General features: G+C 42.8%; 1 protein-coding gene across 4 annotated transcripts in view; it reads left to right on the top strand.

Annotated features, from left to right (window-relative positions):
- The window catches only part of MAML3 (mastermind like transcriptional coactivator 3), a 323,572-nt gene that overhangs the window by 62,919 nt on the left and 233,894 nt on the right, over positions 1-26,759 (top strand). For 2 of the 4 annotated variants that reach the window (XM_026106138.2, XM_026106136.2), the window contains exon 1: positions 11,211-12,865. The exons of 1 other annotated variant lie outside the window; for it this stretch is intronic. In XM_026106138.2, the coding sequence (XP_025961923.2) occupies positions 12,416-12,865 (450 nt within the window). In that variant the 5' untranslated portion in view covers positions 11,211-12,415. Of the gene's footprint in view, positions 1-11,209; positions 12,866-26,759 lie in introns of those variants that run through there. One more of the 4 variants, XM_026106137.2, reaches the window with a different exon arrangement.

Genomic DNA, 26,759 nt, shown 5'->3' with positions numbered 1-26,759 from the left:
AGTAAGGTCTGTGACCCTGCTTTAACTGATAATTAACAATAGCCAATACCCATCAATTTAGAGAAAAGAGCATCAAGCCTCTGATGCTGTGCTAGCTGAGGCGGCATGTTTCCTTTTCTGAAAAGGACGTGTGGATCAAAAAAAAAAAAAAAACAAAACACAAAACCCTCCAAAACCTGTAATGGAAAGATACTACCCTCCAGACTGTACCATTAGCAGGTCTTGACAAGACAAATTGCTTGGCCAGTGAAGCAAGTAACTCTACCCAAAAAATAAAACTGTGGTCATTACACTGACCTAGAACTTAAAATGCCAATATACAAGTTACTGCGAAAAAATGGTGGAGACCCTAGATTAGTATAGGGCAATGAGCAAAAGGATCATGATAACAGGTTATCTCCCTGTGAAGGAGACATGCTAAACTAAGACACATTTTTAGTAAGTTCTGGCTGGGTAACAGATTAATAGAAGAAATGGGAATCAGAAAGCATAGGTGAAGTGGGAAAGGAATTACTCTACATCTTATAGGACAAAGAAAAGGCCAAAAAATCTATATACACAGGTTTACATGTTACATCATGGAAAAGTTAAAATACTGTATTTTGTTTCCTGTTTTTAGGGGGTATTATTTATAGATTGTGCATTCATGCAAAGATGATGCTTTAGTATTTTTGCTCTGTATTGCTAGATTTCTCCAGGATATGTATCGCACAAATCATGGGAACATCCAGCTTTGTTTCTGTATCACCTTATTCAGTGAGGATGCCGTGCTGAGCTAAGAAATGTAAAACAAGCTGAAGAAACTGAGCAAATTACCTTAAAATCTCTAGTTCCATAAAAAGCAGGCTGCATTATAATGCTACAACACAAATATTTGTTATATGCACGCAAAAGAGGGACTGAAAATAATGATGAAAACACCTCATCTGGGCATGCTTACTATCATAAGATTAACTACAGTTACAATAGCCTGACTTGAAAACAGTACCCTCCATAGTCTGCTATCCTGCTGAGTAGAGGAGCTGCCAATATAGGTAGCAGAGTGAAAGGAAGAATCATAGCTATGTCTCGTCTTTGTTACTTCGGTTTCTGTAGCTCACCATCACTCTGCAAAGAGGGATAATAATGCTTAGAGGGGTTTGAGAGCTACATGCAATAAATGCTAATTATTATCAGTGTAGGTTTCAGGCAAACTCAGAAAAAAGATCAAATTCAAATGAAGCCATTGTGTTCAGCACTCATACCTGGTTAGGTCCAGGAACAGCCAGAAGTCCTTGCACAATTGCTTCCAGATTTACCAGCCACATTTGCCCTACATTGTAATTTGTGAAATTATATAGAACATTACATATATATATGTGTGTGTGTGTATATATATATTGCATATACATATATACATATGTGTTTGTGTATTTATCTTGGTGAACACTAAGACTGCTTTTTATAAATGACCATAACACACTTGGATTCGGTATCTTTGGGGAGCAGTACAGGCCAAAATATCCGTCACCATTGTGCTCGTATCAAAATAGGGAACTATGCAAAAATGAGGTAACTTGTAAAGAATAAGCAAAAAGTGGCATCTGAGACAATTAAATCCTTTAAGAGGACATGTGGAGACTACAGGATATCAAACAGAAAGCACAATGCCAATGTATACCACTTACTGGCCATGCTTGAAAGAGAGTAAACAGAAGTGGTCATGGCCAAACAGCAAAGCAAAGAGAGGTTATTGGAAAGAAGAAGATGTCCTTCTAAAAGCTAAAGAGGCATCCAAATAAAGAAAATTGAAAGGATGATAAGCACTGGCAGTTTGACTATTAAAAATATTAGGCAGATCAAAGAAGAGTTCAAGGGCTAACTAGCTAAGAGAATCAAAAATAGTTTGTTGTCCTTCCTCCAGCACATTAGGGGGAAAAAGAAATGTCAGTGAATCTGAATGTGATAGGGATATAAAATGAACTCTCAAGGAGGACAGAGTTACTGTAGAGAAACTGAACTGTTTGCATCTTTGTTCATTGTAGAAGAAATTGGAGAAGTTCTCCTGCCAGAGCACTTTTGTGTCATTCAGGGAACTTGGCAGACAATTTCACTGAAACTGAAGTATCTGTGGAAGAGGTAATGATACAAAAGATAGATGAATACAGACAAATCTCCAGAATCTGAAGGATTCACCCAAGAATTCTGAGAACTCAAGGATGAAATATCTACTAATAGCAGCATGTAACCTGTCACTTCAATATTCCTTGGTACGTGAAAATCAGAAGGTGTCAAATGTGAAGTTGGTCATTAAAAAAGGTTCCAAAGGTATTCAGTAAACTAAAACCTGACATCTGTTCCAGGTGAATAAGTAGATATTGTAATAAGGGATAGAATTAGTATCTACCTGAATAAATATGATCTTATCAAGAAGAGTTAACAAAGCTCCTGGAGTTCTTTGAAGGAGTTGGTGATATGTAGATCATCTTACTGATGCAGTCAGTTTGGATTTCTGAATGACTTTTGACAAAACTTACTGAAGTCTTTTAGGAAAGCTGTGCAACTGTGGCATAAGAGGAAGGTCCTGGAATGGATGAGAATATGGTTTACAAGATGAGAAACATGGTAGAGGTAAATGGTCACTTCTTGCAAAGGAGGGAGGTCACCAGTGACGTTCCATACAGTGTCTATGCTGGGACCTGTACCATTCAACATATTCTTAATTGACCTTGGGAAGAAGAGTTTTTGAGTTGACAGTGCTTTGCTGATGACAGGAGGTTATGCAAGGTAGTAAGAACAAGGGCTGACTGCATAGATTGCAGGAAGATTTTTGAAGACTGACTGGACCGTAAAATAGCAGGTGCAATTCAGTGTAGATAAATGTTAAGTGATATAGTTGGGGGAGACTAGTCAATCCTGTCTTCACATCTTGGATCAGCTCTAAGCTGACCCGAAGGTCTTCAGGAACAAGACTTTTGGGTTATGATAGATGATTCCATGAAAATAGCAGTAGTTGAAGAAACAAATCCTAGATTAGGAATTATTGGGAAGCAAATGGAGAACAAAACAGAAAAGGTCATTATGTTATGATACAAGTCCGTGTGCTACTATAAAAATCCAAGGCTTGCATACTTGAATACTGAGTGCAGTTCTGGTTCCCTTATCTCAGAAAGGACAAAGAAGTAGTCTACAGAATTAAGAGGCATGGAGAGAGGTGGAATGGGTTTGGCTTTTCACTGTCTCCTCCAATACAGGAATGAGGGATATCAGAAGAAGTTAGCAAGAGCTTCATTCATTTAGAACAAAAGGAAGTGGTTCTTCACACAACCTGTGCGGACTTGTGGTAAAAGAATTTGTAGAGATGCAAGGGAGAACTGGACAAAACATTGGAAGAGATGCTGTAGGGACTACTAATTAGATAAATCACATATCTGAACCCAAAAATGGTTGAAGGCTGGTAGGCAGTATTAGGATGGAGGTATCATATCTGCTTATCTTGTTCTTATTCTTTCCTGGGTGTCCACTCTCATGGCTACAGTGGGAGATAGAGCACTAGGCTAGATGGACCCTTGGTCTCAACCAGCATGTATATTCTTATGTAACCTTCTTCTTATATACCAAAGTCAGCATTAAACAAATGAAGTTATTAATAGCTTAAAAAATATATTTATAGCTTTCAAGCTCCCTAATTAATCATAATGTTATAAAAAATTATGTCTGGAAGGGACCTTAGAAGTCTCCTAATCCATCCCCCTGTTCCATGGCAGAATCAAGTATACCTGTGTCCTTGCTGAAAAATTTGTTTAACCAGTTCTGAAAGCTTTCAGTGATGGGGTCTCAACAGCCTCCATAAGCCATCTATTTAAAGTCTCACTATTCATACTATGAGGAGGATTTTTTTTTTTCCTGTCTAACTGGAATCTAATCAGCTGTTGTTTGTTATAAGCCGTTAGTTAACTGCAAGCCTGCACTAAGATGGGAGGCGTCCTAGACTGCCGATGAATGTTGTCTAGTGACTTCAGTGACTCTGGAAATAGCTTGAAAGCAGGCTTGGTTTTTAATGTGGCTAGTTGTTGCTAGTTTATTGTGTTTTGGTTAATCTGAACAAGCATGAAAGGGGATCATTTTTGTATCCTTCTAGGGATTTTTGTGTTATTTTGATATCTTATCTCTTTAGCAGTGAGCACTGTCAATTCTGTGTACGGAATGAAGCAAATATCCTGTGGAAAAATAGCGAGTAAGGGTGAATTTGAAAACTTGAAATACTGTCCACTTTATCATACAGTGGATTGTGCAAGGAAGCCAAATAAAGATTGCACAAGTGCTTTGACTTTTGGCATTTGAAAACTCATTGACTGCCTGACTTGGCAACCTCAGCAATGTACTTTTAATATATATATTTTTTTGTGTATGCTATATATATATGTATATTTATAGATTGTAAACTATAGCAGTCAATGAAACAATGATGTTCTTAGAACATTGACATGAGGAAGAAAATACAGTACTTCTCTTTCTTGAAGATTGGACATGCATGTATCTTCCAAAGGATTACCACTGTGGAAAATGGCTCTTTATTTCTGTTTCCCTGTAATTTAAGAACTTACAAAAACTTTCTTGTTTGAATATTAAAGTTGCCAAGGATCACAGAACAATCGTCGTTCTCCTGCGTGAAGAACGATGAACAATAGTTTTCAACAAGTTCAGTCTCTTTTGGCTTAGAACATTCAAAGTGATCGTGTTTATTCTGAAATCCTTGTAGATGGCTGACGTTTAGAAGCAATTGCCTCAAAGGAGAGTAAAACTAATCTTCTCCCAGCTGCTTCCTCATCACAAAGTTGGCATTCTTTTTCCTTGATGAGGGATTTTTTTTGTTTGTTGCCATGTTAATTCAAGCTAAATGGAAATGGGCAATCTTTACTGAGAAGCAATGGGATATTCAGTGTAAGGAAGGCTGAAGAGGTTTGCGTTCCCGCATGTGTATTTCTAGTGTAAGCTACAGGGAACACCCAGAAGCATCTCTCTGGGATTCTTCCTAGTGTCCTTTCTTCTCTCTCTGTCTCTCTCTCCTGTCCTCCATTCCAGCCCTGATATTCTCCTGAGATCAGTGTGACAGATCAAAGGCTTAGATGGGCCTGTGCCTGAGCAATGATTTTCCTTCCCCCCTTCTAGCTCTCTCCATGGATATCTTCTACAGCTGTTAGCTTCAGAATCAGTCTCAACATACAGCAAGATACATTGTGGTGTATCAGGACTGATTATCTTAATTCTGCTTCCTAAACTAGGATGTGTTTTAATAACATTTCGCTGACAGGGTAGTGAGTGAATAACAATGCTAAATCATGTAAACTTGTGCCATTTTAACCATTGTTGCACATTTCTGCAGGGATTGTGTATCAGTAGCTGCCATGAGGCTGGGAGGAGGAATAGATGCAGAAGGGATGAACTGTCCCTTAGAATCTTGTATATACATACTTAGCTGTGCTGTTAATGGTGAATAAAAGCTTATGGGCTGCCCACTCTGCAAAAACAAATGAACAAACAGAACTTGACACCTGGTATTTCTATTCATATCACATGTTAAGCACAGACCTATAGTTTGTTCTTTATGGGACATAAATATTATCTACCATGAGTATAAAATCAAAAGTAGCTTTAGAAATTGTGTTACAGGGTTGAGAGTAAAATTATCTCTTCTTGTATGTTGTGTAAAGCTTTATGCTGAGCCTTCAGGTACTAACTTACTGAGTTTTATCAAAGTGAAAATCTTAATGTTAAGCTCTACTTTTTCCAAGATTTTGGAAGGTCTGTTAGTATTGATTAAACTTGTGGGCTTAGAGGAGTTTACAGTCTGGAATCTCCTATCAGAGAATTCTACCCTTCCAGCACATGCAAAAGTTTAGCTATGATGGGTCTTTTTTCGCCTGTCTAGAGGAGGTATCTAAAGATGTCCAGATTATAACATAGCACCCTGTGGCTGTTGTCTTTGCATCAGAAACTTTAAAAAAACAATGTTTAATAATCAAAAATTTATGCAGCTAATTGGCAGTATCTAATGCCATATAAAATAATGCACCATAACATCAGTTACTATTTATTTTATATTTTAAACTAGGAAAGTTTTGTCTGCATACTGCTATCTGAGGCCAGTACTGAAGAGAAAAAGCAAAGAGAAAGCTACATGAGATAAGTGATTAAAAAAAAATATTCCTCAAAACACCCCCAACTTTAGTTGCATTTTCAGCTCAAGGTCCTAGTCTCAAAAATTTATTTTTTTTAAGCTTCACATCAGCCATGTTAAATGATTGTTTTGCTCTGTGCTATCAATCAACAGCATTTTGTTTACTTGTTTATATCTTCGCTTTTTCTTCCTCAGCTCCTGGAAACTTGAGTATATGAATTTCTTTATATAGTTTGTGATAACCTGCATATAGTGAATCACAAAACAAGTTGCTTTGCTAAGTTTTGCATACATATTTATGATCATGTGATCATGTGTTATGTGCAATTATACAATCTAATAGTAGTTTGTCAAAAGGCTAGGACTACATTCATACCATAAAGGGTCAAATGCCGAAATCCTTGGGGAACAAATAATCTTGCTGAGGGACAACTTTTAGAAACAGTAAATTTTTCTTTTAGTAGGCTTTCCTTCTGAGAATTGTACATAATACAAAGCAGAACAAAATTCAGGTAAGAGACTTACTTTAAGCAAAACATGGTGTTTAATCAGAAATATGTATTTTTTTGCACTTGTATTTGGAGTTCTTATTGTGACTTATCTGTAATCAGAACAGGAGAGAGTGAGCACATATCTTGCATCTTTTCCCTGTATTTTTTTAGACCCGATGCAGCTGAGTACTTGTGCATGTGTCTTGATCCGTGTGACTGTCCTGCTATAATACCTTGCTGATTTGGAGTTTTCAGTGTTGTTCACAACTGGAAAGATTCTGTAAAGATTCTGACTTCCATTCTCCAGGTTCTTCCACTTGAAATGCATAGACTGGCAAGCACATAGTTTTGAGAGTATTTTTGTTTTGTTCATATTTACACATAGCAATCACTGTTTCCTACAACTGACCTTAAAGCTCTGACTTTTGCAATTTTAACTAGCTTGCTTTCTTGCTTGCTTGCTTACCCTTCCGTCCCTCATTGTTTTGTTCTTTTGCTACTTTTCAGCCTTGATGACCTTTTCTATAAGCATTTAGAGCAACTTCTTTTGCTCTAGACTTGGTTCATCACTTCAAGAATTCCTACAGCTCTGGATGTTTCGAAGGCCGTAGCGCATTGCCACCCCTGCTCTCATGAGAGTTTTGGTCACACTGCCATACTGTAGTTGCCTTTAGCATATTTCTTGTTTGTTTTTTTAATGAATTCTCAACTGTATGGCTTTACTTTACCTACTCTCCTGATGACACCATTATTCTTTTTTGACTACTGGTGTATTAAGGAGCATGCACTTAAACAGCTCTTAGTAGTAACTGATGTACATCTTATTTGCTTAGTTACACAGCACAGCAGGGAAGTTTCTGCAGACATCTTTTGAAACCCATTTAGTTGTATGAGAAAGCTGCTTTCTCCAGACCCAAAATGTGTCTGTTAGCTGGTTTTCAAAGTTATATTCAGTAAACACACTGAGTTGTTGATGCTAGGTTAGCCTTCCAGCAGCAGACTGCGTCACTATGTCATCCATCAATTTAGACATAAACCATTCAATTATAGTAGGAGCCTTCAGAAAGGTTTCTACCCAGGCAGCGCTCTGAAGGTTAATCTGTTGCCTAATCTGGTTTCAAACTCACTGCCGTAACAGTTGCAGCTTCCAACCTGACTGGCAGCACCAGGAAGTAAACTGCTCTCTAGTACAAGGGCATTTGTGTTTGTCCTCATGATGATATTTTTAATGTTGCCCACCTACTGGATGAGCCCTAGGTCAGCTGACAAAAGGGAAGTGGTTTCAGTATTTTGCTCTACAAAGACACATTTTTTGTATTATCTATGGAGCTCCTCCCACTAATATGACTAGCTAGATTATCCCTGAGCCTGTACTTGTTCTGAAGCCACTATTGATTAAATGCTGAGATGAGTTACTTTTTTAGAAGCTGTCATTGGAACATGCTTAGGCTGCACTTGCTGTCAGCTTAACAGTCATGTTTCTGTGTCTTCCTCTAAATTCCTCTCCCAGCTGGGCTCTTTCATATCTTAGCGTTAAAATAGATTCTTCCTAATTAGACAGATCTCTGTCATGATAATCATCTTGAGAACGTATGCTGTATTTTCATACTGCGTATCTTTTCAGAGGTCAGGCCTGTACTTTATAATTTTTCAAAATCGTAACTCACTGAATAGATCCTTTAGCAAGCAATCATCTCCTGTAACTAGTAATTAGTGTCCTGTCAGCTGATATCAGTAGGCATTAGTGTTCAACTGCTGGCATCAGGAAGTTCATCTTATATCACTTAGAATTCTGGTATATGTATTTCTTTTGAAATTCCAGTTATGAAGATAGCTTTCTAAGCTGATGCTCGGGGGGGGGGGGAACAAATCATAAAACATGTACACATTTGTGCATGCAAGGTAAATTGCTACACAAAAAGGTGAATGTGCGTAAGTCCATGGTCACAGGTATAAGAGCACTCATCTATCAAAAGTGAGTCTGTGCTTCTGTCTGATTAAAGAACAGAGTTGTTTGGTCAAGGTTGCAAAGAACATCTGTTTTAATGACACTAGTCAGTAGCAGAGCGATGCTGAGATCTCTCTATTTCTTGCATTGTCCAGGCTACAATCTGACGTCTTTTTTCAGGTTTTATTTGTTCAGACCCACTAGCTTAGCAGAAGTGTTATCCTTAGCAAAAATTGAATTTAAATAGCTCCCTAAATAGCAGATGTTGGCCCTAGCTGTTGAGAAGCAGATAATTGTTCATGTAAATATCCTTAAAGTAAGAATGATGCAAAAAAGTGAACTCTCATCTCTCTTACGCTATTTCACAATTGCCATTCAATACTTGCTTTTAAAACTAAATTCTCCTGTCAGATGGAAATTTTTAGTTTTAACTCTAAGTACTGAAAAACAACTGTAAAATAGCACAGCATACTTGGGTTTTTTAATGAAATGCTGATTCTACTGACTGGTTTTTAGATGTATCGGATTGTGTTCTATCTTATAAAAGGATGTACTACAGAATAATGCAAGTATCACCACTGTTGTTATTAAAATGAGTGGAGAAATAGAGGGCTCAGCTTTATTTTAACCACAGCCAACTCAAATATCTTTTGATCAGAATCTGCTGCTTTCAGAACGCATTCAGATGTTTTTCACAAAACTGATGATTGATCTGTTTGCAAAACTTCTAACCCTGAGCACTAGTTACTGCAAAACTCTATGTTACTCAACTCATCATCCCTATGCTGTGCAACCTAGCACAACCAAAGTACAAGAACTGAGAGGTTAAAGCAAGTGCCTAGACTCTAGATATGCTAGAATTTAATTCTGTAACAATCCAGCGTGCAGCTAAAAATACTGTGATATCAGAGGTATACTGAAAGTCAAGATATGTTGCTGTTACCCCATTTATCCTAGTCTTAGAGAAAGAAGACAGCTTCTGTAAAATGCTGCAAAGAGCAGTCTGCAAGAAACATTCTTCTTACATGTGCTTGAATAGTGACTCCACGGGTTCCCATCCTTTTGCTGACTGCAGTGGTCTTTCGGATCTGCGTGCCCTTCTCAATGCTGCTTTCAGCATGCAAGCGGGCGGGCTGTAGGGGGCACTGTGGAGGAGTCCAAAAAGTACTTTTCCAAAGTTGAACCTAACTTCCAGCTGTCTGAGTCTGTGTCCTGCTGACACTTTCCATTTTATTAAAAACAGACAACACCCCCTCCCTTTTTCCCCTCAGTTCTCACATTCAGTCTTTTCATATCATTGTGAATCGCAGTGCACATTTATTGCACTCTCAGCGTTATTTATCTCCGATCAAATAATACTGTGGTCTGGTGAGGTGAGCTGGAGGGGAACACTTACTGAAGACCTGGCTGCAGAGCATCCCCTGTGCTGCCAGCCCCCCTTCCCAGCCGCCCGCGAGCCCGCGCTGCCTGAGCCAGGCGGCGTTCGCAGGCGCCCCTTGCTGCGAGGCCGCTTCTGAGCAGAGAAAAACTCTTCCCTGGTTGTTTTGTGTACGATGAAGTAGCGAGCAGTGACCGCGGAGTACAGTAACCAGTAACAGCAACGAGTTTCACTTCGGCTCTCAAGCTGACACTTAAGAAGAAAACTTTTAATGGGAAGGGGGAGAAGGGGAGGGGACCTGCTCATTTGTCCCAAGTGGACCCTGTGGGCATTGCAGGGAGGAAAGTACTAATCAGTCATTAATTTTATTTGTCCACCATGAAGTGTTTTCTGTCTCACCGGGGTCAGTAACTGTGACAACCGGAATAAAATCCAAAGCGAATTTCATATTGCAGAGCGCTTGAAGAAGACAAAGCCAGTTCTTTACCACTGTCAGTGGGTTAGAAATGCTATCCTGTGCTAATCTGCAGTGGCAGAAATGAAGATGGTTTAAATCAGATCTCATGACTAATGTATGAGTTCCAAATTTTCTGTATTTCCAGCTTCACTTTAAAGAGCGGGGTGTCTCTCTGTTATATTCGAGATAAGATTTTCTGTATGTATATTTTAAAAAGGAAATGGAAGGGCATGGTTGGTATTGCTATCTAATTTGAAAATAACAATCAGTTAAAATTTTGCGTGTCATAGATTTCTGTCTGCAAAACGGTTTAAAACTAGGTTCCTGGGCTGTTATTCTTGATCCATTAATCACCAGCGCTCTATATGGAGGCAGCCACTGTCGGCTTGGAAAAATGTTCCTGCCCAGCGTGTCATGTTTCTTGTGTTGTTTAAAATAGAAAGTTCAGCCCCGTGGCTGGGAGGCACCGCGCTCCGCGCGCGCTCTGCATTAATTATGCAACACTTTACACGGAGCGGAGCGCCGCACACGCCGCCCGGGCACGGGCGCGGGCGCGGGCGCGGGCACGGGCACGGCCCGCCGGCCGGTGCGCGGCCCCGCGGGCTCCGCGCAGCGCGGCCGCCGCCGCTCGCCCCCGCGGCCGGCCCCGGCCCCGGCCCCGAAGCGGCGGCGAGCGGCGGCGCCCCGCAGGGCGCGTAGGGCCCCGCCGCGGCCCGCGCAGCGCAGCGCCGAGCGCCGCGGCCGCGCCGTCCCCCGGCCGGCTGGGGCGGCCGTGCCCGCCCACCCCGCGCACCGGCGGAGCAGCCCGGAGCCCCAGCGGGCGGCCGGGGGCGACCCCCTCACTGCACCGCGCCGCGCCGCACCGCCAGGCACCCCGCGGCGGGGGCGGCGGCGGGCGGCGGGCGGCGGGCGGGGGCTCGCCATGTCCGCTCCCGCTGGGCGCCGTCCGTGCCGGGTTTTGCACCTTGTCCCCGGGTCTGCCTCACGGCCTGGAGGAGCTGCTGCTGCTGCTGCTGCTGCTGCTGCTGCTGCTGCTGCTGCTGCGGTGTTTACTGAGCGCTCCTGTCCTGATATCACTCCGCTGGCATGGAGGAGGAGGAGGTGGAGGAGGAGAGCATTTGATCATTGTGATGGTGGCAGGAGGAGCAGCAGCAAGCAGAGCAGAGCAAAGCGTTAGGCTGTATCAGCTCGGCGTTTTGCAAAGACTTCAGAGCGCTACTTTTTTTCGGCTCGGTCCGGATTGTTCATGTGTTTACTTTCCCCAGCCCGAGGATTTGCTATTTAGGTTCCTGTTGAAATGCAACTGAGCAGCCAAAGTACTTTGCGAACACGGTGCGGCATAAACACCAAAACTTTTTTCTAGAAGGAAAATACAATAAGAAAGCGGCTTTGCCTGTCTTTTGATGCCGTGCAGTACGAGTGAGTGTGTTGAGTGTGCCCCGCGTGTGCTCGTGCCTGGATGTGTGTGGGAGCGTGTGTGTATGTATACGGGGGTGCATGTGGAGGGGCGCGTGTGTTTCTCTTTATACATGGGGAGAGAAGGCTTTTGGCAAAATCTCCGGAAATCTCACGGAATTTATTTTGAAATAATGGATTATAAAAAAGAAAAGGGAGGAAAGGAACTGGTCTGATCTCTCCTGGAGTTTGCTACCCGAATTGCTGCCGCTCAGTTTGTTGTGCTTCTTTTTTGTGTTTGTCGGTTGTGTTTCTGGTGATAACCTTTTAGCACCTTCTCTCTTTATTTTCCCTCCCCCTCTCTGTTTCTCTCTCTCTCTTTTTAATGTTTTGGAGATTCTCGAGGGGGATTGGCTGGGGGGAAAGAGAAACATTTGCTTGGGATCGCTGTTTCCCTGATACATGTTGGTGCCCCCTCCCCCCCACAGTTCACTAAAAAGTATCCCATCAGGACCCCGGAGGAGGCTGTGTGTGTGTGAAGGGTAGGGCAAAAAGTTCTTCCAAAATAGTGTGCCCGGGGAAGAGGATGGGGGATTTTGCAGCCCCCGCTGCCGCCGCGAATGGCAGCAGTATCTGCATCAACAATACCCTGAGCAGCAGCCTCGGCGGGGCCGGCGGGGCCGGTCTCGGGGTGAGCGGCGCTCCGCACGGCGCTCCCGCCGCTGCTCCCGGCAGCAGTCATGCCAGCGGCGGCGGCGGCATCCCCAAGCACAGCACGGTGGTGGAGCGGCTGAGGCAGCGCATCGAGGGCTGCCGGCGGCACCATGTCAACTGCGAGAGCAGGTACCAGCAAGCCCAGGCGGAGCAGCTGGAGCTGGAGCGCAGGGACACGGTGAGCCTCTACCAGCGGACCCTGGAGCAGCGGGCCAAGAAAACCGGCACCGGCGGCGGCGGCAGCAAGCAGCAGCACCAGAGCAAACAGCAGCAAGATGCCGAGCCGGCGGCGGCGGAGCAGAGGAACCACACGCTGATCATGGTAAGGGCGTGCGGGACGGGCGGGGGGTCGCTGCCCGCCCGGAGCTCCGTGCTGGGCTGAGCCGGCGGCTGCCGAGGGGCTTTTGGGGGGCCGGGGCTCGCCGGGACGGCGGGCGGCGGCGGCGGGGCCGCGGGCAAGGGGAGCCGAGCGGGGCTGCCGGCCGGCTCCGCAACTTCCCGCGGGCGGCGGCGGGCAAACTTTTCGCCGCTCGCTTTGCAGCGGGAAGGGCTGCCCCGGGGAAGCGGAGAGGGAGCAGCGCCGGGCGTGATCGCGGGCTGCCGAAAGCCGGAGGAGCGTGTCGTGTGCGTGTTTTGAGACGGCTCTCAGCGCGGGGGGCGTGTGGTTACGCGGCTGTGCACGGCTGTCCGCCGAGATCCCGCCGCGGAGGAGGGCGAAGTCGGCGCCGCGGGGGCGGGCGGGCGGGCGGCACGGCCGGGCGGGCTGCTCGCCTCGGCGGTCCCGGCGGGCGGCAGCCGGGCTCCCCGCGCGAGCAGCAGCTCGAGCGGAGTCTCTTCCTAAAGTTTCCGTGGTTTTAAGGAGCTTAACGAGGAGCGGGGGGGGGCGGAAGGGGGCGGAGGCTGAGCTGGTAGGAGCGTAGCTGCAAGTAGGAAGCGGAGTTTCCCACTCCCAGGCTGCACCGATGATGAATAATAAGCGGAGGTGCGGGGGGAGCCGGCACCCGCTCACAGACTGAGCCTTATTTATAGCAGGTCGCGGCTGCGAGTCTTTCCGGCGGGGCGGCGGCCCGGCTGGTCTGTCACGGCCGGCGGGTGCAAAGGGGCGGCTCTGCCGTGGGGAAGGGCACGCGTGTCCCGCCGGGCCGGGCCGGGCTGGGCCGGGGGCGCCCGGCGCTGGGGGCGGGCCGGGGCAGCTGGGTCCCCGCCGTCTGCCGGGCTCACAAAGGGCGGCGGAGGCAGGCGGGAGGGAGCGAGGGGAGGCGCGACGGCGGCGTGTGGTTTACAAGCCGCGCACGTCGCTCCCGCCCCTGCTGCGCGGGGAGGCGCGGCGGTGCGGGAGGCTCCCGCCGGGCTGCAGCTGCCGCCGGCCCCCGCCCGCGGGTGTCTCCGCGACAAAGCGGCGGGCGGGCGGCCGCCCCGGCGGCGGCGGCTCCCCCCGCTCCGCTCCGCGCCGCACGTGAAAAGCGGGAGCAATTTGTTTATCCGGGGCTGGCCCGAGCCCGCCCTCCCCTCGCTGCGTCGCCGGCCCGGTCCCGGCCGGCTCCTCCCCCGCGCACCGCCGCGGGCAGCACCTTCCCCGCCGCCGCTCGCCGCCCGCCGGCCCGGGCGCTTTGTCCGGCGCGCAGCCCGCCGCGGCGCGGAGGCGGAGGCGGAGGCGGAGGCGGTGGCATCGCCTCGCCGCGCGCGGACAAAAGCTGCCCGGCGAGCGCAGCCCGCGGCTCCCGCCCCGCCGCTAGCGAGCGGAGGGAGTGCGGCTGCCGGCCGCGCCGCGCCGGCGGGAGCAGCGCGCCCCGTCTCGGGCGAGCGGAGACGGCGCCGGCAGGAGCCGCACAAAGGGGGGCTTTGCCTCGCAAACAGGAAGCGGAGAAACCTCACTGACATCTTGTTGCTTTCCTGGTGCTGCCAGTAAGGCACAACCGTACTGCTCTTGCTTCCCTCTCCTTTCCGCAGGGCTGAGGCTTCTAAATCCGCAGTTAAAGCGGCACCCGCTACACCACAACACTCCTCCTTGGCTTACGTCTGCTCCTAGTGCAATAACCGTGTCTTTTCTTCTGATCTAACTCTATGAGCAGGGAGAATCTTTCGTCAGCCAAACTGCTCTCAAACCCATTTTCACATCCCATGCCATTTCCACGAGATACAGGAAGGTAGCCGAGGTCCCAGGGTAGGAGACCTCAGAACTGCTTTGCTCCGGAGAAGCATTATGGCAGGTTACCCACACTTCCTGCTCCAGATCAGCTCCCGAGCTCCCAGGCCCTTCCGAGTGGTTCCTTGTTGCTGTGCCTTTCTCCCCAAGCCCCACACCAAAGCATTAAACACAAGGATTTTTGGTTATGCTGCTCCGTTGTTTGTTGGCCTTCCATTGGAGATCTAGGGCAAATGTACCAAGCTATGCTGTAATGTGAAAGTTGTGGCAACAAAGTGACAAAAGGAGGAAACTCAGTTAAACCTATCGCTACTATCAATTTGTTTCATGTTGGGAAACTTGAAGAGCTAAGAGTAGCCGAATTTAAGCATAGTTTGCTATGAAATCCATAGTAACTCAATTTTTGTGTTATAATCTTCTTGTCATTTAAGTAGACTTTATGTGTGCTATGCTTTTCATTTTAAAAAGAGAAATTCTAATACTTTATCAAAAATTGACACATTTTCATCAACCGGATAATTTTTTTCTAAGAATGTGTACAAGAACTGTTATGGGAGAATGTAGAGGCATAATCTGCTTTGTTTCACTTGCAGAATGGTAATGATGATTTTTTGTCTAATGTCTAAGAATGTCTGTAATACACATCATGTGCAAGTGAAAGTTATACTTAAAACCCCAAAAATTGCTCCTTTCAAAGCAATTTAAAAGTATTTCCTTTGAGGTATTTATGCTTTTTTAGTAGTGCAGAAAAAGAGAAAACCTCTTCAGTTCTTGCAGTTGTAATGGTTTGCCAAGTTTCACATTTTGTATGCATCATGATTTTTATTTACCAAAACGATTCAACTTTATTTAACATTTTTTTTGGCATGAGAAAACAGTAAACTAAATTTTGGTTTTTTTTTCTCTCCTTTATTCTTTGGTAAACTCCAGATGAGAGATTTACAGTCAAACAGTCCTATGGATCTGCTGCTGTTTTATTCTTTACACATTATCATTATTAAATTCATTCATCAGATTATTAAACTGCAAGTTTTGGAAATGAGGCAGTCAGTGTGGGATTAAGTGACAACAAATGCAACAAGGATAGCAAGGAATATTGCTTATAACTCTTTTTCATTAAGAGAGTAAGGCAAACCAAAGCAAAGTATTATTGGTGTGTGTTTGTCTCCCTTTCCAAATGCAGAGGCGATGAGAGGGGAGGGGATGTCTGTGTTGGGTCATGGCTACTGGGAGGGAGGCAGGCACCCAGCAAACCCTCTGGGGAGGTGGTGCTGACACACATGCTGAGGTGCCCCTTGGCAAGTTGGGTAACACAGATCAAGACTTTGAAAGATGATTAACATTTAAAGACACGCATTCTGATTTTCTTCATTTGATAAGGGTACAAGCTATGTAGCATTTACAGTGCTCCTGGTCACCACTGCGGCACTTTACGCCCTGACTTTCGGAGTTCATGAAAAGGATCATGCAGTTTCCACTGTTCAGGACTGTGTCAACTGACAAGCGGTTATCAATGGAAGCCTTTTTAAAAAGGGGATGTAGGAACATGGGCTTGGCCATATTTCATGGATTGCTGATCTACTCTGAATCTGTGTCTTGTTATAGACCAGGTTTTCATTTGCTGAGTTTTAGCTTTGAAATATCTAAATTTTTAACTATTTTAACCTGTTCTACTTGAGGAGAACAGTGAGGTTCAGAGCTAGTTGGCCCCCGTATGAGCATTGACTGGCACATACACAGAAGTTAAAATTGTTTATAAATGGCTTGGAAAACTTTTTTTTTCACAGTCTAACCTGGCAAAAGTCAATGTGTGGTTTTCCCTGCCTTAGAGCTGGATTATTAGAATGCTGTACCAGCTAGGTTTTCAAAGGAAATATTGGGAAAATTTGCAGCCCATCCAAAACTCTGCTGTTCATCTTTGGATTGGTTCCAGGAAACATCAACACATTATTCCAGTTCTTTGGTTCTTTGTGAGCTAATCTGTCTTCTCCTTTCCTGCTTGAAGTGCAACGTTCTGCTGGCTCTGTGTCCATGTTATTGAATGAGTGTGGTTCAGAGCTGAAAAAGAAAAACTTTTTTTTTTTAATTTTGCCAGGTTAGATCACCTGTGTCCCTCACATTGCTATTCTTGTCAGATTTTGTCCAATGAAACACTACTCCTGTGATTACCATACTGACCTTCTAATACACATTTATTAGCATCTGAGCTCTACTGTAAAGTGTAAAGGTGCTGTAGCTACTTTCTCCTGTTTTAAAAGCCATCAAGACTTTTCTTATTTATCATCATTATTACGGGTTTGATAGCTATTGCCATACTGATCATTTTTAACCCTAAAACTAGGTCTTAGGAAATTGAGTTTTAAGCACCATGAACACAAAATGTTATTTAGACCATAGAAATTAGTGACGGAAGTCAAATGACCTATTAGATCATCTTTTCTGTTCCCCAGCCAAGGCATACTATGCCAATTCAGAGTTAGTTTAAAGTGAGAGAAAACACCGCTGACAAATACAGCGTTTTCCAACACTGCTTTTTATCCACCCTGGGTTAATGCACTGCCTCATGGAAGTTAATGGTAACGGTCCCCTTCTGTCTGAGGGAAGGGAGATGAGCAGGCTGATGGCTTCAGCTTACTTTGCATCGGGACAGAATGACATGTTCAAAACCATAGGAATCTGGTTGTGTCTCCCCCATGTTGACAGACAGTCCACCGCAGCAGAGTAGCTTTCCCCCCAGATCTCTCCTTTTCGTAGAAATAGGTGTCCCCAACGAAAAACACAACTTCCTCATTTGTTTTAGTGATTCAGAGCTACTTCTATTAACGTAATGGAGTGCCAAAGAATGCTATCAGTCTTGTAAGCAATTTTTTTAAGGTTACATTGCTATATTTGACGTGTAAGGGTGTGTGTGTTCACAAACCTGTACACGTCTCTTATGCAGCTTGCTTATTTTTCATGTAATATTGCTATTTAACTTGCAGGTGCTCTGCAGTTTACCAGTTACAGGATAGGAAATGTCCATTTCTCTATCATCACAAAGATGAAAAGGAAAGACAATTTTGGGGATGTTTCCTTTTACTTTCCAGAAGAGGTCAAATACTACAGTCCTTGCTCACATCTGATGACTAGGTAGGACTAAGCATCTCTTCAGTTAATAAGATGTGTCTGATCTTGCTTACATTGGGGTAAAGTCAGCAGTGAGTGCAAAAGTGGGGTGATACCAGAATTAAATCTCAGGCCAGTACTGCTCCTTCTCTTTCATGTGCATCATAAGAGGAGTCATCATGTAGCTCTTTCTAGTTTGCTCATCCTATAACGGTGAATCTTTGTGTCTTATTCCACAGCCTCTCCCACTTCTCCTTTTCATACCAACTCATGCTTGCTGCGCCTGTGTGATTACTGTCCTTTATGACAAGGAGTTTTTGTGGTGACCTCATTTTGCAGGTAGTCAGCACAATAGATTTCAGCTTAGCAAACTGAAAGGAATGGAGAGACACCTCACTTCAAGCACTACTGGCCTCAAATGAACTGCCCATGCTCTGACAGGAAGTGTGTCACTTTACAACGTGGTGGGTTCTGTGTTTGTAAGCCCTAGTTAGAGGAGGGTAAGTTGCATTTTGACATACTGTAGCCAGTCGTAGTGAAATCTGAGCTTCATCTTGACCAAACAGCACATGTTAAAAGTCCTGCAGTGAAGTTTTAGGCATCGTCAAGTTCAGGAAGAATGATGTTGGTGGGAGCATGTCCAAAACTCAGTGTGGTAACACAGAGACAAAAATATTAACGTATGGTTGTTTTAGAAGAATTTGTTGCATCTAGGTTGACCTAAATTTATGATGGCTTGACCTGAAGCTTATGGTTTCACAAGTGGCTTAAGCCAGTGTAAATCTGAGCTGCCACCATTGGGGAAGTCTCACTCTTCATGTTCTTGTCTGTGGCCACATTTTCTTGCTGCCTCCCTTTTGCCAGTGCCAGCCCTCAGACGTGTAGCTCCACTGTCAGCTGGTTCACTAAGCAGATAAGGAGGGTAGACAATTTTTCCTTTTATTCTGGGTTAGCTGATTTGTTTGGCTGTCCCTTCTGTAGCAGCACGGTCTTATAACACCTTAATCCTCATGTGAAACTTCACCTTTATCCCAGGATAAACATCTGGGACATAGTAGTTAAAACATGCTTACCTAGTAGCATACATTTTACCTGAGCTAAGTAAAACCTAGTGCAGATGCACATGCTTCTGTTCTTTAACACGCATGCTGGAACAGGAAAGGCTGTAAGAAGTAGCAAAGGTGTCAGAGTTCATTTTCTCTTAAACACTTGCATGTATATGACATTTGGTTGCATATTACTCCAATATGTATAATTCATGTGAGAGATGTGCTTGGATTAGCAGGAGCTTAAGGACAGGTCTGACAGCAAGGAACTGCTGACTGGAACCCTTCAAGTGTACTGTTTTGTGAATTGAAATGTGAGGTACAATCTCAGGCTGAAGTCATGAACCTATACCAGGTTCCCCATCTGGGATCTCACAGGTTTTCAGATAAGCAAAGTACTTGCATGTTCAGTGGGAATTTGGGAGTCTTAGCAATTTGAAGCATTTATTTTCCTCGTTTGTCTAAGACAGTGAGTCATAAAATCATATAATTCTGATTACTCTTTTGCCTCTCTCTCACCTACTTCAGCTCCACAGTGTCTGTAGCACAGAAATCGTCATAATCTGCTACTGTTTGCTTTCTGAATACTTAAAACCCAGCTTTATAGGATTTAAGAGAAAACATCTTTTAAAAGTCACAATAGTTGAGAAGATAGCAGCTGCTGAGATTTTGTGCTTACAAGAGGGGCTGAGCCATCTTCTTTTAAGACTTCCTCCCTTTCATATTGATTTTGTTTGCCAACACATGCAGTGCAAATTGGCAAGGAAATATGAATGCTTGAATGTGTAGTTGACATGGGAAGAGAGAAATATGTCCACCTATGGGAACTTTGCATTTTCTGTAGGTTTCCATGACTGTTAAGGCTAATGCTTCAGTACTGGTGGTAGCATAGATGGTTTATTGCTGTTTGCTTGCTGTCAGTTTTGCACAGCCACAAAATGCATGGAAAACAAAAGAGGTTTAAGTTTCTGACTTTCAGAGTAACTAAGCTAATAAATAGAAAGACCAATAACTCAGTTTTTCCTTCCCATATTTGTTTTTTTTAATCAAGGCCACTTTCTGTAACATTTTCATATAGAGTTCCATCAGGTTTTCTGTAAGGCTTTCAGTTGTCAGCTGTCAGCAATCGAAGCTTGGTGAAGTTGTTTCTTAGTTGTTGCAAGTGTGGCTATTGGGCTGTGCTTGCTCTCCTCTGCCTTGCTTCACACTTCAGTCTCCTCCCTATGTTTTTTAACTAGGTGCTATGTAGAAGTGTTTCAGGCTTAATAAAACAATTATAGCTTCATTTTTCTCTAGTCTTTGAATTCAGACAAACATCTTTAAATACTGCAGTGAAGGTGTAGCTTTTTTATGTTGTCTTTATGCAACTTTTGAAAATCTCAGGCCTGTTCAGTAAGTCCTCGGTTACTGTGCACTGAGGTAAAAAGCGGAGAGTTGGCCCCTAACCTTACTCTGACCCAGAGCATTATCACAGCAAGCAGCCAATATGTCTATGTATATGTATATGAACTAGTATGTATATATAGCAGTTTTTAAACTGTGTGCTGAAAGCACAGTAAAAGGATTTATGATGCAAGGATTAATAAGGATGGATAGCAATCAGTGATTAATTTTGATGGTGGAAGGGGATGTACTAGTCCAGTAAGTTAAAGAACTACTGATAGGAATCCATTTGCTATATTTTCACCTTCTTTTCTCTTTTCTTTTGCTCCTATCTATAATCCATTGTGGTATTTTGGCACTTTCTCCCTGTGTTTAATCTAAGGGAGGAAGGGAGTTGGTTATGGCAGATGAGATGCTGGAAGAGGCATGGGAGGTATTGGGTTTTTTTAAATCATTTAAGGTATTTCCTTATATTAAGGAGGATAGACCAGCACTTAGCCAAAAGAGAAATTTTAGCATTTCCTACCACTTCTGTATATGCAGAATATTGTGTTTTCAGACTTTCTAGTATTTAAGAAAATGCCTTTAAAATGTAGCTGTCTTAGCTGGCAGTGGTTGTTTTTGGATTGTTAAAATGTTACCATTCAGCTGTGATTTTTGTTGTAGTTCATTTTTCTCTCTGAAGCTGGTGGCTGTTGCTCTGATTTCTCTGGGTTGAATTCCAGTGCATAATTGAGGCAGCACAGGAAAAACTGTTACAAACATTAAATAACCCATTTTTATTGATCTTTTTGGCAAGCAGTATCTGTATTCGTAACATATATTTTTAGTTGTCATTGAAGCAGGTAATGTAGCTTTGAAGACTTCAGCAGACTCACACTTTTGACTGTGGACTTCTATAACTAAATGATGGCCACATTGTTTGAGCTCCAAATTGGCTGAAGTGTTCTGGCATGTAATCTGTGATAGGATTTGAGGTAATGGTGCAAAATTATCCATATCCATTTGTGGACTGAACTTGCAGTCTTTGCCTTTCAGTAGAAGTGTAGATAGCACACTGATAGCAAGGCTATCTTTTTTTTCCTCCTTTGATGACAGAAATAATTTATGTTAACTAGTTTAGTAGGCTGAAAGCTTATTTAAAGTCTGGATCACTGCAATTTTGAAGATTCACCTGAGAGAATTGGCTTTCCATTTTTTCACCCTAGGGGAGTTACCTGTTATTAGCAATTTAAATGTGCTTACCTAGGGTGCAGTATTTTGGGGGATAGAGAGATTGCATCTGATATAATGCTCTATTTTCTTCTAACATATTTTAATACACATTCCACTTAATGCAAAACAAAAAATTCACTTATTTTCTCTCTTCTGCTTAAAAAAAAAGTTTACCATTATATTTATACCAGGGTTTACTGCTCATTTTTCCTATCAGTAATATTTTTGTTGTGGGAAATGCCTGCACTGGGTAGTGATAATGGACATTTGTAAAAGTAGAATAGCAAAACAAAATTGATTTTGACTGGTGGCGTTAAAAGCTTCACCCTTCCCTTCCTCTCACCCAGTATTGTGGTAAAGCATATGGGAATCTAGTTACAGCCAGAGACAGACTCTTAAGAAGTTGGCATAGACTGTCTTTTTTAAAGTTGTTTTGGATATTTGAACACGAGACATACACTGTCTTATTTTTTTCTTTTTCTGTCAAAATACCAAATATTTTGAGAAAGTGATTCCCCAGGAGTGGCAAATGTGTCTCTTACTCCCTTTTTACTGTAATGTTTCATGCCATTTAAAGCTGATGGTAAGAACGTGTATGCTTACCTAGCCTTTATGTAGCTTATCTGCATGAAATATCTGTGTTCTCACAGCACACAGCTTACAGTGTAAGAATTTTATTACAAGGCCCGCAAACAGCATGACCTCCTCAGAGAGCCTCTTTGCGGCCTTTCCCAACCGTGCCACCTCAGGGCTGGTTAGATGGGGCAGCTGAGGCAAGTTAACAGTTTGTTGCCATTAAATGGGGTGGTACCACACTCTCGCTTTCTTTCAGTGCTGCAGTCCTATCACCACGCTTGTGGCAGTGCTGGCCAGACACCCTGGTGAGCCAGTCTGTGACATTAAGCTAGCAGGGGAGTTACCTGCCTAGGAGAAAAACACATCTAATTTTGGGGGGAAGGTGGGACTGCACAGCCTGGAACTGGGGAAGATGAAAAGGCAGAGGGGAGAAGGAGAAAGGGGGGCAGGAGGCACCACATCAGCAAAGCTGTTAGGTCAGCTCTTGCCTGTCCTCTGGGTCGGTTCTCCCTGCGTTCCCTGGTCAGCTTCCTAGCTGAAAATGTGCTAGTTAGGGTACACTGCTGTACTTACTTTGGAGTGAAATATTTAGGCAGTTTATCAAGCATCAGCAAGAGCAGTATTAGAAAGGTCTTTGGGAATACTGATACAGTTACCTGTAAGGACAAGGTGATGATCTGAGCTGTGAAGGCAGATGAGAATATCTTTTCTTCCCAGGGAGAGTATGGTCCAAAGAAAACCTCGTGCTGGCCACAGTGTGGACTCTTATCAGGTAGGCCATCCCTGCCCTTCTTGTGAGAAAAAAGTAGTTAACTTTATATTTTTTATTTCCTAATGTTCTTCTGTAAAATTGATAAACTTTGTCATTTTTCTCTGAGAAAACAACAAAAAAATGACTTGGCTTATCTTTACTGTGTGGGAATTGAATTTTCTTTCAGGCTACTTAGATGTGTTTATACCAATCTTAATTCCATGTAGAATAATAAGCTAGGTAAAATGATTATGAAAGGCCCAAGCAAAAGGTATCACCATTCCTGGAATATGGTACTTTGACTTACATATCAGACTTAAGGTAATACTGATGTGAGCTGATGAGTCCAGGGTAAAGAATTTTGCACGTAGTTTTAGCTTGAGTAGCCAAAGCTTGCTGCTGGGGCTCTAGCAAAGCCATGCTTGTTGTCTGCAAGTACCCAGCAAATCAGTTGTTTCGGGGGTTGGGGTTTGCTGTTGTTATTTTTGCTTTTTGAGGAGAGGGGTTTGCTTTTCCAGATCTCAAGTCCATAAAGGCACTACAGGATGTTATATATCTGTTTTTTATGTGCTACTGTTAAATCAGGTGGTGAGGATTTTTTATTTTTGTTCTGGCTTGGGGAATTCTGAACATTTCTAGTGGTGCAGGGAATGAATTTATATGGCAAAATTGTTTAGCAAATTTAAGCCTGCTGACAACAAGCTTGCTTTTCATAGTTACCTGTTGCATATTCCTTGGAAGTCATCCACAAACTACAGCAATTCATGTGCAACCACTGTGCAAGTGTCCTCTTTCAGTTAGTAACAAGTAGATGTGTGTATTTTAAGTCAAAAACCCTATTTACATACATCTAAAGTAGGTTAAGTGGTCTGGTTTTTTTCCTGATGAGTTAGCTGTTGTCTTACTAAAGCAAGCTACATTCCAGTATTTTTTTATATATATATATACACACACACACACATACATACATACATACACATTTCCTGCTAATATAAACAAATTTACAAACTTGATTGCAATGAGAGGTAGAAGGCAATATATATTGCAGATTCTGTATTTCTCAAACCAGCTAAACAAGTGGAAAGTATTTTATGTAGTTTACAATGGTTTCGTGTCTGGCTGTATTCCTGTTTTCTGATGGATCTAGAGAGAAATGCTGAGGAGTGCACCACAAGCCTTATATTAGTTAACAGCTATGAGAGATTTCCCTTCCCTTGGGAGGTAGTGTCTCATATTTTTAGAAGGGAAGGGATGAGGTTCTGTCCCGGAGGTCAGAATACACTACCAAACAGCCAAGATTTTCAAAAAGATTGTTATAGATTTGGCAATGCAATAAGTAATAGTAACAATCATACCCTTCTGTTGGCTGAACAATCCAGTCTATGCCATAGTGTGTGAAGCAGGTGGTTAACACTTCACATCGTTGGGGTGGTTAATTTAGATGCATACTGTTAAATGAGTGTTCTTAAAAAGTAATGCCATGTTTCTTCAAACCTACTTGGACCTTCAGTACTTGGGCCATTAGTGCCTCAGACAAAGGAATTGAGGTTTTTAATGTTTTAAAAAGCTCTGCAGAGTGCTTTGTAATATGGTTTGTATCATTTCCAGACTTACAGAGCTTTATCAGTATTAGGTGACAAAACTAAGTTCTATCTGCAGTATTTTTTATTTCAGTCATGCTACTGAGCCAGTGATGTGCCTTAATTGGTAGAACACTGAAACTTCAGTAGGGGACCTTATGTTTTCCTCTTTTGCTATTGACAGCTGTGTCCTTATATGTTGCTTCTGTTCCTTTCATTGTTCTGTAAATATCAATATAAATCAATCTCTTATTCTTTGCTATATTGTGAAAGGATTGTTTGTGTAATGAAGATATTAAAGGGGTCATTTAACTTCATCTAATTAATCTCTGAGACAGGGAACTTGAAAGAAAATAGAGTAAACAATATCCATGAGGTGTTCTGCCCAGAGAAGATTGCAAAAGTGGTGGTGGTATTGTGATAATACTTAAAACAACTTTATAAAGATATTTTGGAAAGTTTCTACTGACAAGTACAATACACTACTTGCATAAAGTACTGTGATAGTTCTTGTAATAAATTGAGTTTTGTCAAACTGCAGAAAAATACAGGTTCATTGCTTATATTCAAGATATTTATAAAGGTGATTTAATTAAAACTTTTTTCCTTTGTCAGATGTCAAAACTGCCTGACTCTGTCTTCCAGTACTCCCTATGTGTAGTTCTTATGTGTAGCTTAGAAATCCAGAGCTGTCATTTCTAACATATAGTCTGCATGCTGCTGGGATTGTGAAATACTCTGAGAATGGTAGTTAATAAAAGCAGTTTGTTTGGGAAATTGCTGAAAATATCTGTATCTCTGCCGGGAAACCCCTTTTCTTCCCTGCAAGCTAAGGATCCACAAATTTTAAGCTATTAAAAACTATTGATATCTTGTATTGGACCTTTGAGTTTTAATGTATAAATTATTGCAAGTTTAGGGAAGATTAGATTCAAATGTTTGTAGCGTGTGGGCTAGGCTCTGACTGAAAGAAAGAGGATAAAGGATTTATGACTGCAAACTAGGAGACCTCTTTCCCTCAGTGGCAGAGGCCTGTGTCTGTCCTTACAAGGGGGAAAAGATCCAAATCTTCAGAGTTCTCGATGGTTGTCTGTAAGTGCTATTCATCTGGATGATATAATGTCAGTTATGACATACAAGCATATATATACTGTATTTCTGACTCTTCACAGTAGAAATGTATGTATTTTTCATATATGTGTGTATATATTTATGTACAGTAACTATATGATGGGTTTTATTCAGGGCAGATGATGGTTCAGGATTTATTAAGAAAACACTTTCACAAGTGCTTTGTAATAAATATGTCATATTACTCTGAGATTGTCATTCTTTGTAGCAGAGGATGCTGCATTCATATTTTAAGTATCAGGGAAGAAATGTACAGCTAGTCTTTACAGTTCGGCAGCCTCGTGTCCAAATGGCTCATAAGATGGTATAATTCATAAGGAGAGAACCTTGCAGTGACTAATGGGTTTATTTATGGTAAATGTGTGTTTTGACAACTGGGACCATACTTTTAATTTCCGTTTGTAGGGCGAAAATTTGAGGAATTGGAGGGCTCTTGACACTTCAAGAAAATTATGTGATTGGAAAAAGTCTTCATTTCCTTCAAAAATCATTTTTCTGCAAAGGCCTTTCATCCTGGCACAACCAAGTTAGTTGAATTCCTCTCAGATAAGTAGAAAAAAAAAAAAAAAAAACACAGCACAACCCTCACTCTTTCTGAAACAAGGTTTTACTGGCATCTTCAACTCCGTATCCACTATAACCAACACATGGATTTATCTCAATGAGAACTCAAACACATATAGGAGATGATGTTTCAGAGAAGTAGACTATATTGAAAAATATGTTTATTCTTGGCTTTATTCTTTACAATTTGAGCCTCAGAGAGGTAGATTGGCCCTTTTGCAAATGCTGAATTGTAATCTAGTCATTTCTCATTGAGCAGAATGTGTGGGAATGGAGGAATGGTCATCTCTCTGCAGTGGAGGTAGATGAAACTATTTTAATTGGGTGTGAAGTTAGGATAAGTGTATTCTGACCTGTAGAGTAATGGAGGTTGCAAGTTTTCTCTAACACAACAACAACAAAAAAAAGTTGAATTTTTATAGCACAGAGCTGTGGAATGTGGCAGACTAATCACAGCACAGCCTGTTATGGAGTGGAAACCCTGATGGGCAAAAATAGAAGGCATTTTTCCTTGACTGTCTTTTCTCAAGGTAATGGACCTTTTCTCTGCATCCACTAGGAGAGGACATCTTGCTGGAAAAGTATTGAGTCTTGACCATTAAACAGAGGAGAAAAAAAATCTCTTCTATAAAGTGAATTTATCCTATAATGGTTGATATACCTGAGCAAGAACATCTGAGGGGATGTTTTTCTTGGCTAACTTTGGGATGAATTCCAGA

The sequence above is a fragment of the Dromaius novaehollandiae genome, chromosome 4 (genome assembly GCF_036370855.1).
Source record: "Dromaius novaehollandiae isolate bDroNov1 chromosome 4, bDroNov1.hap1, whole genome shotgun sequence".
NCBI classification, from domain to species: Eukaryota; Metazoa; Chordata; class Aves; order Casuariiformes; family Dromaiidae; genus Dromaius; species Dromaius novaehollandiae.
This window is presented reverse-complemented; position numbering and strand designations above follow the sequence as displayed.